The 13,203-nt window shown below is 29.6% G+C and overlaps 1 protein-coding gene across 8 annotated transcripts in view; it reads right to left on the minus strand.

Moving 5' to 3' along the window:
* Nucleotides 1-1,279: 1,279 nt before the first annotated feature.
* The window catches only part of LOC105835844 (protein lap4), a 365,219-nt gene continuing 353,295 nt past the window's right edge, over nucleotides 1,280-13,203 (minus strand). For 4 of the 8 annotated variants that reach the window (XM_036284277.1, XM_012679441.3, XM_012679439.3 and 1 more), the window contains one exon: nucleotides 1,678-1,953. In XM_036284277.1, the coding sequence (XP_036140170.1) occupies nucleotides 1,678-1,953 (276 nt within the window). Of the gene's footprint in view, nucleotides 1,954-3,650; nucleotides 4,111-13,203 lie in introns of those variants that run through there. The other 4 variants (XM_012679440.3, XM_012679437.3, XR_001139022.3 and 1 more) reach the window with 3 other exon arrangements.

A 13,203-nucleotide genomic window follows, 5' to 3' on the forward strand; every position in this document is an offset into this window, starting at 1 on the left:
GTTGAAACCACCCCTAGAAAATAACGCGTGTTTTCATTTTTGGCGAATATCTTTGAAAATATAAAGTTTATGAAAAAATAATTTATACAAAAGTTTTATGGTATTTTATACTCTTTACAATAGTATATTTAGATTTTCCAAAAATTTTAAATTTTTTAATTTAGCCCACCCACCTCTTTTTTCAAAATTTTGAAAGTTTTGTAAGGACAAAAATTAAAGAGCATTAAAAGCCAAATCCAATATAGCCAAATATAATAATATATGGGTTTCATCATTCTCAACTATTGGCAAAATCTTGTTGATGATAATCCCGTGCTTATTTTGCTTTACATTAATCTATATTCGCATTTGTAACAATGAAAATATACGTACGCACACACGTATATATATATATATATATGCTACTTTTGTTATATATATGCATTTATACTTTATATCGTGTAATACGTTGGAGTATTATGTAATTAAGGTTTTTATGTTCTAATATAAAAATATACGCAGGAGAGACAGTTATTGAATGTGACGCGACTAAAGAAATAGCGCAACTTCTAGCGCGGCGCCTATAGCGCGAGATTATCATCTCATTTTGCCAATAATTGAGAATGATGGAACCCATATATTATTATATTTGGATGGATTTGGCTTTTAATGCTCTTTAATTTTTGTCCTTACAAAACTTTCAAAATTTTGAAAAAAGGGATGGAGGTCGGTAAATTAAAAAGTTTGAAATTTTTGGAAAATCTGAATATACTATTTTAAAGAGTATAAAATACCATAAAACTTTTGTATAAATAATTTTTTCGTAATTATTATTATAAAAAATAATAATATATACTTATATTTTCAAAGATATTCGCCAAAACAAAAAACGTGTTATTTTCGAGGGGTGGTTTTAACCCTTAAACGTCGAGATACGCCGCTAAAAAAAAATATGGGTCTAATATTTTTTTATGTTCTACAACATATCCAAAGCTCATTAAAATCGGTGAGGGACAGTTCTGTCCGTTCCCTTGTTAGTAACTTTATTTTTATTCTTTAATCTTTTTTCTAAATTTATTTTATATTTTTTAAATGAGAAAGTTAGTTCCGTATATGTAAATAGATAAACGTAATATATAGTAATAAAAAATAAACATAAAATAAACAAATTACTTGTAAAATATATGAATAATAATGTGTGACAATAACTTAATGTTTAAAATAAGTAAATTAACTCATTTCTGTTACGCATACTAAAGTCATGAAATTCTAACACGGATGCGTAAAAAATGTAATAAAAATGATTGTACTATTTTTATTACACTTTAAATACCATTTTTGTTATGTTCATATTACTTATTACATTTAATAATTTTACATAAAGAAAAAGAAAGATAAAATACAAGTACACTTATATGACAATAATACCATGCCAAATTTATCAAAAATTAAAAGAATGAAAATATATCTAAGCGCTAAGTGTTTATAAATATAATACATAATATATGTAAATGATTTATCTACGTAGCATAAATGTATGCATATTCACATAGAACGATTACACTTTATTATATTACTGTTATACACTAAACTTGTGTAATAATAAAATATTGGAATAGTAAAAATTTTCGTCAATTTTTATCTAAATCTAATTAATATTTTATATCCTATTGTTAAAATATATGTTGAAATATTTTATCAGTGACGACCTTTCTTTGATCGTTTACGTTTCTTCTTTTTTGTAGACGTAACAGTAATATTTGTTTTAGGAGAAGTTTCATTTGTAATTTCAAATGTGTCGGTTGTAAGATGGGAACCTGCTTTCTCTTTTACAGTACTATCAGTTATATTTTGTTCTATGGTATCTTCACTTTCACTTTCAGCATCGCTCGCACCAGTACCAGTTATACTTTCTATGTCCTCTTCTGCATTACTTAATTCCAGTGATATGATCTTCTCCCTCAAAGTTTCCACCTAAGTACAAAAATATATACATTGTAAATTTCAATCTAATTAATTTTGCGCACTACATTTTGAATATATAAAATAGATGTAGTAAATAATTCAATTAAAATTTATTACAATTTACAGAAAAAATAAAAAAATTTTGTGTGTAATAGCTGTGTAACATTACAGGACATAAATTAATAAATAGCAAATATTCTAACAACACTACCTAACTAACACCGATTCGAATACTTAATATACTTATTAACACCAAAAAATATTTAACGCGTGTTTTTTGTTTCTGTTAAATATGCATTTTAAAGGTAGAACTCATCCCTCAACTCCTGAGGGTGAAAACAGCTACGATTAATTATTTCCGAAACGATATATTTTCTGAACAAAGTGCTCAGAACCAAAGTTGTAGAGTTTAATGTGATGCACTTGATGGTGACCTTGAGTTGATATTGAGGTCAATTTGTAAGGTCAATTAATTTTGGAGATAATTAATTGTTGACGGACTTTTATCACTATCCTTTTACTGTATCCTGTGTAAGCAACTGAAAAATTAGAGGAGCGCTGGCTGGTTTCGAACTCGGAATCCCTTGCTCTTAACGATAGCTCTCTCATCGCTAGTTCACACGACTTCAACTGCTCTTGTTTATATTTTGTACGCTTATAAACCCAAGATTAGAACCACAGGATTCTCTATTTTATCGACTATACTTGTATCTATAATCAGTGATTTCGTGTGTTGACTCTAAATCTATCTTCAAAATTGATTTATTGCGTTATTTTCCTAAAAGATCTGAAGTAATGTGAAAATTTTAGGTAAGAAAACGTATAGTATTAACCTAAGGTTTGTTTTTTATTTCTGCACTGCTGCACTGGTGCAATAAGTTAGAATAAGACAAATATATTTTTTCTCATTCTTACTTATCGCACTAGTGCAGCAATGCAGGAATAAAAAACAAACCTCTAATTGTAAGTTAAACATTATCCTCATACTATTGCTGCTTTCCATTTATCTGAAAGTGAGACTGAATCACTCAATAATGTGAGTATTTTATACTCATTGTCAGATAGTGACGTTATTACTCAGTGATTTAAAGAAACATGCAAGTGATCACGCTTATTTTAATGACAAAATTATCTCAATATATAACCTCACTTCTAAAGTGAGTATGCGAGACTCAGTAAAGCACACGGTCTTGAAATTACTCAGATTGTAGGAAAAAACTCAGTTGAATCTCACTTGTAAGAATGCAAAAGGAACGTGCATTTAACTGAGTTATGACGTCACAAGTGAGAATTATCTGAGTTTTGATGTAAATGGAAAGCAGCAATATTAGAATAATATCTCCAACTTTTTCGGATTATTAATGTTACTGTAAAGTTATCCACAACATCCTTACTTTGTGTTCAAATTTTATTCGGACATATGATCAATTGTCATTTTAACGACTGTCGTTGACCAAGCATTTCCCAAAGTTATTTCTTTATTATTTATTTTCTAAGGTATCTTATTCATGAATTTCGTTTGAACGTATCTTCAACCTACGTAATTTTACATCTATACTTGGGAAAGTGTTCATTGTTTGTAGTTTTATGCCAATTGTTCTCACGACTGCTGTTTCTCGTAAATGTTTTCAAAATTCTTTCAGATAGTATTTACAGCAAGTACTTTTTCACCATTTGTTCCCACGATTTTTTTTGTGTTAATTTTATTGGAGCTTACAATCACAAATTCTACTTTCTGTGAATTTACTTTGTGATGTCTGAAGTGAATCTCTGTTATGATATTAGTCAGATGTCAGAGTAAATCTCTGTTATGATATTAGTATTAAAACATTGTTAATCTGCAAAATTTCATGTCACTAAACTCGACAAATATTTTAAAGTTATTGTGCCTCACTTTCGAGGATCCAGTGTATAATATAGAATCTACAATAACAGATAAAGAAAGATCATTCGCTTCTCAACTGGCAGATTTGGTAAAAGATGCTATAAATTCTGATGTGTTTAAAGAGACTTATGATATTTTGAACTTTACTGATGTTAGTGTGATTCTTGATGCTGTTTTAGTTGAAGATGGTTCAGAAGATGTTTCAGAAGTTGCGTAAAACGATAAAAAATTCAAATAAATTGTAGACATTGAGAAGAGGAGAGTAATTGAATTTTAGCAATCTGAAAAAAAGAAAAAAATGAGTTTAGAATAGATTAAAAATCGATTTAGCAAAGTTACAAATAAAAAACAACTGCACAGATGAAAAGCACAAGTTGTTGAGCATGGGTAAAGCACTAATAAATTGTTATATATCTCTCAATATGTTCTAGATCAATGCATCTGATCGAAAACAGTGCATCTAATCGAAATCTATCTATTCATGATTTAGATCTGAAGAGATGGACCTTGAAAGCAAAAGAGGAAGTTTATTTTTCTTCTCAATTATCTACAGCTTCGTCGAAATAGATACATAATTTCAAAATACAACACAGTATTGTTTCAAAGAAGATAAACAAATTCGTGACACAAATGCATATTTCAAATAAAGTAGAACTATTGCAACAAGCACAAAAAAAGAATAACAATTAAGTTATATCAAACTCATTAACTTTAAAAATAAAAATTGATCAAAATACAAGGGTAATGTGAATCAACGCGGGAGTAAAACGCATATATAATATAAATTTTTTTATTAATTGAATTTAACGCCGTATGACAAATTGTAGAAGTAAGAGCTGACGATACCACGCTTGACAAATTAAAAAACTGACACGTTTCGACTTACTTTAAAGTTATTTGAGTAGATACAATAACGTTTAAATTACGGAGCAACAAATTAAAAACGTGTTGGACTTATGTCACATAGTTTTTTGACCCAAATGGAGCGCAAAACGACAGCATTTCATGAGCTTAAACCACTTTGCGAGACATTAATACCATATTCATCGTTCAAGTTAATATACTGAATAAGAATGCGATTAGTGTTGTAACTGGTAACGTGTAATTTTTACCTTTTCTTAAGCAACGTGTATGAAACCGTCACACAAATTCCTTTTTAATTACTCACCCATAGATGCAAATCATTTCGCACTTTCACAAAAATTAGTCACAATTCAATTCAGTATGTAAAAAAATAAGTTAAATGGATAAATATTACAAAAAATAAATAAAATAAGGCAAAAATTATGTCAAATAAAGAAAGTCAAGGTAAAATAAAAATGAACAATGTTATCAGTTTCGCAGTCAAATAACGAGTGAAACAATACCGTTTAAATTTACAGAGGACAACCAGTAAAAGTGTCAATAAATATTATATATTCCCTATGACTGAAGAATACACATGGTCAAGAAAATCGGTATTAGTCTGCAAATTCAAGGCTTGTTTTTGTGACTTAATAAACAACATTTCTGAGGTTAATCTTTTATAAATATTCATCTCCGCGTCAAGAACTTTCACTTTATCCCTCCCCCCAAAAATTACGTCCATGTTTTATCCTGTGATCAGTAATTACTAAAGGGTGGCACTTACTTGGACACGGTTCAAAATTTCCACGGTGCATTTGGACACTGTGTTTTTAGACACAATATCTTGCGTACGATTTAAATGGCCACGGTGCATTTAGACACTGTGCATTTGGACACAAAAGAAATTTTATTAAAAATGTATACCAGTTATATGCACACGTAAAATTTGACCACCGGATATTTGCACACGAAAAAATTCCCACTGTTCACTTGGACACGTAAAAGTTGCACACCATTCATTTGCACACCGCTCACTTGCACACCATTCCCTTGCACACCGTTCACTTGCCTACCACTCATTTGCATACCAAGAAATGCGCACCGATCATCTGCACATGAAAAAATACGCACCGATTATTTGCACACGGAAAGATGCGCACTGATCATTTACACACGGAAAGATGCGCACTGATCATTTGCACACGGAAAGATGCACACTGATCATTTGCACACGGAAAGATGCGCACCGATCATTTGCATACCGTTCATTTGGACACGGTGCTTTTGGACACCATTTATTTGTACACCGGACAGTTGCACACCGTTCAATTGCACACCATTTAAGTCGCAAACCCATGTGGTGCAGTGAATACCTTACGCACGCACGCACGCACACACACACTCAGATGCACGCACGCACGCATGCACACACACACACACACACACACACACACACACAGATGCACGCACAAAAGAAGAAGAAAGAGAGTTAGTGAACTATTCGGTTTAGCGGCGCCAAGTTTTTTATAGTAAAATATTTATTTGTATTAAAATATTTATTTGTAATATTTGTACAAATAAGTATTTGTAAAAGTAGATGTTCTAATTCGTATGAACATCCATTTTCATAGTTGGCGCATTTTTTTCATATCATTACTTTTGTAGAAAAAATGTTTTTTGTTCTTTTTTGAGAAAAGATAATTTTATTAAAATTTCATATGTTTGTAGTCCCAAGTTAAAATTATTTTGTACAAGAATAAGTTTTTAAGAGCGTTTCTTGCGCGCGTATACTTGACGCTTTTTTATACCTTTTTTTTAAAAGATAATTTTGTTGTGATTTCACTCATTTTGTAGTGATAGGTATTTCGTTTCTTTTTATAATATATATGAAGATTTTTAAGACAAATTTGAAGTTCATATCATATCAAATTAACGATTGAGACTGAAATTAAATTAAAATGATAAAACAAAGTTATATTGGTTTTGGTTTCTTTTCTGATTATATTTTAATTCATTTTCAAAATATGCTTATTACATCGTAGATTACATCGTGAAGGAAAATATAGCTGTAGCTAATTTGAAGATTAGTATAACACTATGCGTTATATAGTATGCGTAATACAGTATATTACCCAACATTTTCATTTTTTTATGGAAATAAGTATTCTGAGATAAGTTAATACTTTGTGTTACGGTTTATTTTTAGTTATCATATTAAAAGAAAGAGAAGAAAAAAACATTTTATTTGAACCTAAAGTAGAAGAGTAAAAAAAAAAGAGTGAACGAGTAAGAAGAGATAGAGAGACAGAGAGAAAATTAGAAGTTAAAATAATAAGAAGAAAAAGTAAGAAAAGTGACATAAAATAAGTTATTACTTACTAGTGATGTAACGAATGTGCGATTTTAGATATTCGCGAATGCGAATGCAAATGCGAATATCTGTTACCGACATTCGCGAATGCGAATGCGAATTTTGACTTGCACGAACCTGTCGGTTCGGTGTAGCTATTAGTTGACCCGCGCGTAAGGGCCATCACACACAAAATGACATAAGCTGCATAAGCATAGCATAAGAGCTCTCTAGGCCAATAAGCATCTTATGTATATCAATATGGCGACTTTATGCTGGGAACTGATTAGTTCAACGGTCTTATGCTATGCTCATGCAGCTTATGTCATTTTGTGTGTAATGGTCCTAAGACTATAGCGCTACAGTAGCAATGTCTTGCCGGAACGCAGTCATTGTTTACGTCGTTTACAATGTAAATCCTTAAGAATGGCCAACTTTAATAAAAGAAAATTATTGAATTGTCTAGTTTTTTTACATTATTTTATTTTTTTCCTCTAAAGAGACCAACTTTTACTAAAGTAATATTCGCCGAACATTTGCATATTTTCTACGAATGCGAATGCGAATATTCGTTACATCACTAATATGTATATAAATTTAATTATAACTTTATTCACATCATATTACACATAAACATAGTTTCAAAATAAAAGATAAACATGAATAAAATTAGCAACATTCTATTCATTATTATATAAAAGAAAATACTTTACCGATGATTTATTATAGAAATAAAATATAAAATAGAATAATTTTTTATACATATCCCAGGTAATAAAGAAAAGTCATTTGGATAAATATTTATAAAATATTCAAATAAATATTATACATATTTTGTAAATATTTTATAAACATTGTGTGCTGTCTGGGATATGTATAAAATTTAGCTTTATCAAAGGAACAGAACAAAAACATATTTTTATAAGTTATTCTACATGTTATTTCGCATACGTAAAAATCAGTAAAAAAACTGTAAATTTATATTTATTTATTAATATTATTTAACTATATGTTTCATGTTTCTGTCATCTATTGAACTGATATATAACAAATATGTATTCATGAGCATCAAGTGTTCATGGATCATCGCGAAGTGCTAGGCTGCGTACGATCTTCGAAGTCAAGCAATGTCGACGGCGGTTCAGAGTTGGATGGGTGACCGCAGAAGTTATTAGGCAATGTCAGATGTGACTATATTGTCAGCATATGAGCATTCATATATTTGACATATGTTGCCGTCATGTTGCTATTAACATGCTGTTGGTTGCGAATGGCATACCGATGATAACAAGTTGCCGTCAATTTGCTGTCAATATACTGTTAATCACGGATGACAAATTGACAACACGAGTTGTCAAGTTGCTGTCACAAATCACTTTTTTGCGAGTAGCAAATTGATGCTGACATGTAATCAATCTGCCGTTGTTAAAATTAGAATTCACGTGAGTTCAGTTCGACAGACATAATATTGACGCACCTTGTTCTAAGTTTGTCAAAATTAGTTGTTTCAACAATTGTTGGCGATTTGTCAGCAAACTCGCTGCATTTGGCCATCTGGGTAGTTAAATCGTAATTGTACTTTAATAATTATGTTTATTATCCTTTTACAGTTATTGATAATAAACTTTTATTTTGTCCATGTTTCACTTAATGCTCTTGGAACATATAATCATGTGCCGACTTGTAATGGGAAACAAAAGCGCGACTCTTACAAAAATTGTAAATGTGATCTATGGCCTTTAAGTAACCTACAAAGTTAACAAGCTTGAGAAATTTCCGTAAGAGTCACGCTTTTGTTTCCCATTACAAGCCAACACAAGATTATATGTTCCAAGAGCATTAATTAAAACACCGGCAGAATAGATTTATTATCAGTAACTAAAAGAACAATAAATATAATTGTATAATATAAATTATATAAAAATATGATTATAAATGTACAATTACAATTTAACTACAAATTTAACTGTAAAATAGCAATAAATATAATTAAATATAATTAAATATTAATGCAAAAAGAATGAAAAGTAAAATATGACGTTCCATATTTGAGAAGTTGACTCGCCATTTTATAGTCTTTCGTCCCATGTATGCCTCGTTAAATTTATAACTTACAATAAAATAAGTTAGAGAATCAAAAATATAAATAAAAATTTTGAACGTGATCTTTGTAAATATATGAAGAAAATTGTATTAACCCTCTGCCTACACACCTTATTTTTCTCCCGATTCCTACACACAGGGGTTACGCTAACCTCAAAATTTCGTTGACTTATATCTCCAAATGTATTTAATCAATTTTAACTTCTTTTTTCTTTAATCGAAAGGAAAAAATCTCAGAATTATGATGGTCTTGGCTGAAAAGTTAAAGATATTAAAAGAAAAGAAATTTTTTGAAAAGAATAAAAAAGGAACGAAAAATTTTTGTAAAAATTTGCCTTTTTTTTAAACGCTCGTATTTATTAGAAAAAAATAGATAAAGTAATTAAAATGGTGATCAATGGAAAGGGGAAGAGTTGTATTTTAAGAATCTATTGTCAGTTTTTTCATTCTGTTCAAAAAATATATTTATTTTGTAATGTGAATTTAATAAAAAATGAATGCAGTTTAAACATAATAGTAAAAGAAAATAGTAATATTTATTTTAAAAACATAATTATTAATACCCAAAAACATAATTATTAATACAAAAAATATTTATTACAAGACTTTATTTATTATAAAAAAATTTTTTAATTTGTAATGTTACAATTGCAGCATATTTTTGCAAAGTGATCGCGACATTGGTAATATATGTATATAAGTACTGTATGCGTAAATGATACGTAATGGGGAAAAAAAACTTTTACTTACCCCTCAAATTTGGAACTTTTCTATTTTTTGTTACGTTCCCTACACACGGGGTAACTGTAACCTCAATATACACTTTCGATGCTTCTACTTCTGTTGTTTTCAGAACATTGACAACGCCCAAAGAGGAATAAGTAGAGCACAGTTCAAACTCCCCCCCCCCCCTCTGGTTCCAGCGTCCCCTTGCTAAATACTTTTAAGTAGCAAACATTTCAAAATCGACTGGGGTTACCGTAACCCCATGTGGAGGCAGAGAGTTAATTAGAATAAATTGTTTTGGGAACAACAAAGTATTTAAATACTTACTTTTCTGTTTTTGATTTAACTAAGAACCTTATCGATATATTTCTTGCTTTATCCATATCCGACTTGCATAAAATCCATAGCAGTTACTAAATAGACTAGTAAGGGATACACCCAGATAGCCAAGCGAGATTGAGCATATCGGGCAAATTAATGCACTGCATGTTGTGAGCTTGCCCACAATTTGCTGTCATTGTAATTTAACGTGGAACAAAGTTAGCATCAGGAGAGCAAATAACCTTCACGAGTTTATGAAATTGTAAGTGCATGCATTGAGGAATAATAAACTTATCACATTGACAGCAATTGTGCATGCATGTTGACAACTTGCCGTCAGTTTGTTGAATTCTAATGAAGAATTTTACATAATATGAGAACAACAGACAGTTTGAGGAAACACCTTGGCTTTAGTTTGATGAAATTAATAGGGAATAAGTGACAGCAAAATGACAACACGTTTTCTTCATTTGGCTATTTGGGCAGAAAATTCTTGGCATCCATATAAACATATCTCCTATCACAGGTAGCAAGGTGACGTTGATACGACGTCAATAATTCGTCATTTAAGGTCGCAGACGTCATGTTACCAAATTAAGACGTAATAGTAACGTCATTTTTTGACCTATTAATTACGTCAGTCATTTATCCATCTTACAACGTATTTCCGACGTCATATTCTTGACTAATTAATAACGTCAGTTAATTGATCATTTTACGACGTATTAATAAGATTTTATTAGTGACTAATTACTGACGTTAACTATAATTCTTTGTAATAATTGACGATTTGACCTCAAATGACAAATTATTGAGGTCTAGTGGACGACACCTTGCTACCTATAACTATCATTATTTAAAGATTGATTAATAAACAACATTATTAAAATTAATATAATATTTTATATAATTAATACTATCAATATTTTAGAATCATCCCAGGCAGCACATAATATTTATGATAAATATTTATTAATATTTATTAATATTTATTTTTTCAAAATATTATATAAATATTTTACACATATTTTATATATACGAAAAAAAAAATCTTTATTCAACATATTAAAATATAAATTAAATATTTTATATAATATTTATGATAAATAAAAGATAAAGATTTGTATAAGTAATATTTTGTAAATATTTATAAATATTTCATAAATATTTTTATAATATTTATGATAAATCTTTATAATTTGTCAAATCTAAGACCACAAAAATATTTATAAAATATTTAGATAAATATTAATAAAATATTTAAATAAATATTTTATAAATATTTTATAAATATTGCGTTTTGTCTGAGGTATAATTTAGCTTTATCAAAAGAACAGAGCAAAAACATATTTCTATAAGTTATTCCACATGTTATTTTGCATATGTAAAAATCAGGAAAAAAACTGTAAATTTATAATTTATAAAAATATTAGTTAACTACAAGTTTCATGTTTCTCGCATCTATTGAACTGATCTATAACAAATATGTATTCATGATCATCAAGTGTTCATGGATCATCACAAAGGGCTAAGTAGCGTACGATCTTCGAAGTCAAGCAACGTCGACGGCGGTTCAGAGTTGGATGGGTGACCGCGGAAGTTAGGCAATTCCAAACGTGACTATGGTGTGGTGGGTCGTGATGCTTGTTGAGAAACAACGTAGATTTCTTTTACATTATAATTATGTTATTTCGATATTTTCATAATGCAAGTACTGCATATATAGGACATGTACCCGAAATATTTTCTAAAACGTCAAAATAACGGCTTTTACTACCTGGGATAGTCATAAAAATGACGTTAAAATGTCGTCTTTATTAAATGTAACCTAAAAACCTGTTTTTTCATAAAAATAACAATAAAATACCGTCAAATGTACGATACTAGCTTCTTAAAAATGACGTCAATAATATGAAAATAATGACGTATTTTTGACGTCAATATATGACGTCGTTAAGATGAGACAAATGTACGTCAGTTTTACGACATTTAGACGTCATTTTATCTCGACATTATGACGTCTGGTTCGTCATAAAATGACCAAAAAATGCCGTCAATTAGACGTCACCTTGCTACCTGGGATATTATAGCCTGTGACCGTGTCATCGACAGTCCAGCTGATTGACTTTTATAATCTGTAACTTTGTTATAATTTTGTTATTTCAGACAAGATTTTACGCTTTTTACCTATTTCAACAATCTAAAGAAAAAATTGTACAATATCTTAATTTAAGAGCCACACACTAGTATTTTTTAGAATAAAATTATAACATTTGTAATTATTTTCTCCCCTGGCCTGCCATAAGGAAGTGATTTGACAAATTAGAAAGCACACCTTCAAATAATCCTTTTCAATATGAATTGCACTGCCAATTCTCTATATAATGGCTTGCTGAATTTAAAAAGGGATGAACCTCAGTAAATTTATCAACAGCAGCATACATGGTCTTAGAAGAAAGAGAATTTTTGTGTAACAGCTATCAACTTTTCTTACTATTTTTTATAAAAACTAAAATAATAAATATAATAATAATATGATAATCTCGTCAAATAGCTTGTCCTTTCTTAAATCTTTTGCAAAGTTTTTCATGGAACAAATTACAATACAAATACTTTCTGACACAAAAAATAAACTGTTTACTTCATTTTATCATATTTGGGGGGGGGGGATTACGTTAGTTCATATCATAAAGGTCCACATTTTGTCGGGCACTCTGTAAATTCCGAGTTTTGAAAATAATTACATCTCTCTCCTTATCATTCACTCTTTTCTTTCATCTATTCATCTTTTACTTAAATTTCAAACAAAATGTTTCTTCCTCTCTTTAAATATAACTATAAATAAAATATAACAAAGTATTAATCTTATCTCAGAATACTTATTCCATACAAAAAATGAAAATTTTATGTAACTTATCTGATTATATAACGCAATGTTATATTAATGATTATATAACACAATGTTATATTAATCTTCAAATTAGGCACAGCCGTATTTCTCTCCACGATGTAATATGCAAATTATGCA

This window comes from Monomorium pharaonis, chromosome 1, assembly GCF_013373865.1.
Source record: "Monomorium pharaonis isolate MP-MQ-018 chromosome 1, ASM1337386v2, whole genome shotgun sequence".
NCBI lineage: Eukaryota > Metazoa > Arthropoda > Insecta > Hymenoptera > Formicidae > Monomorium > Monomorium pharaonis.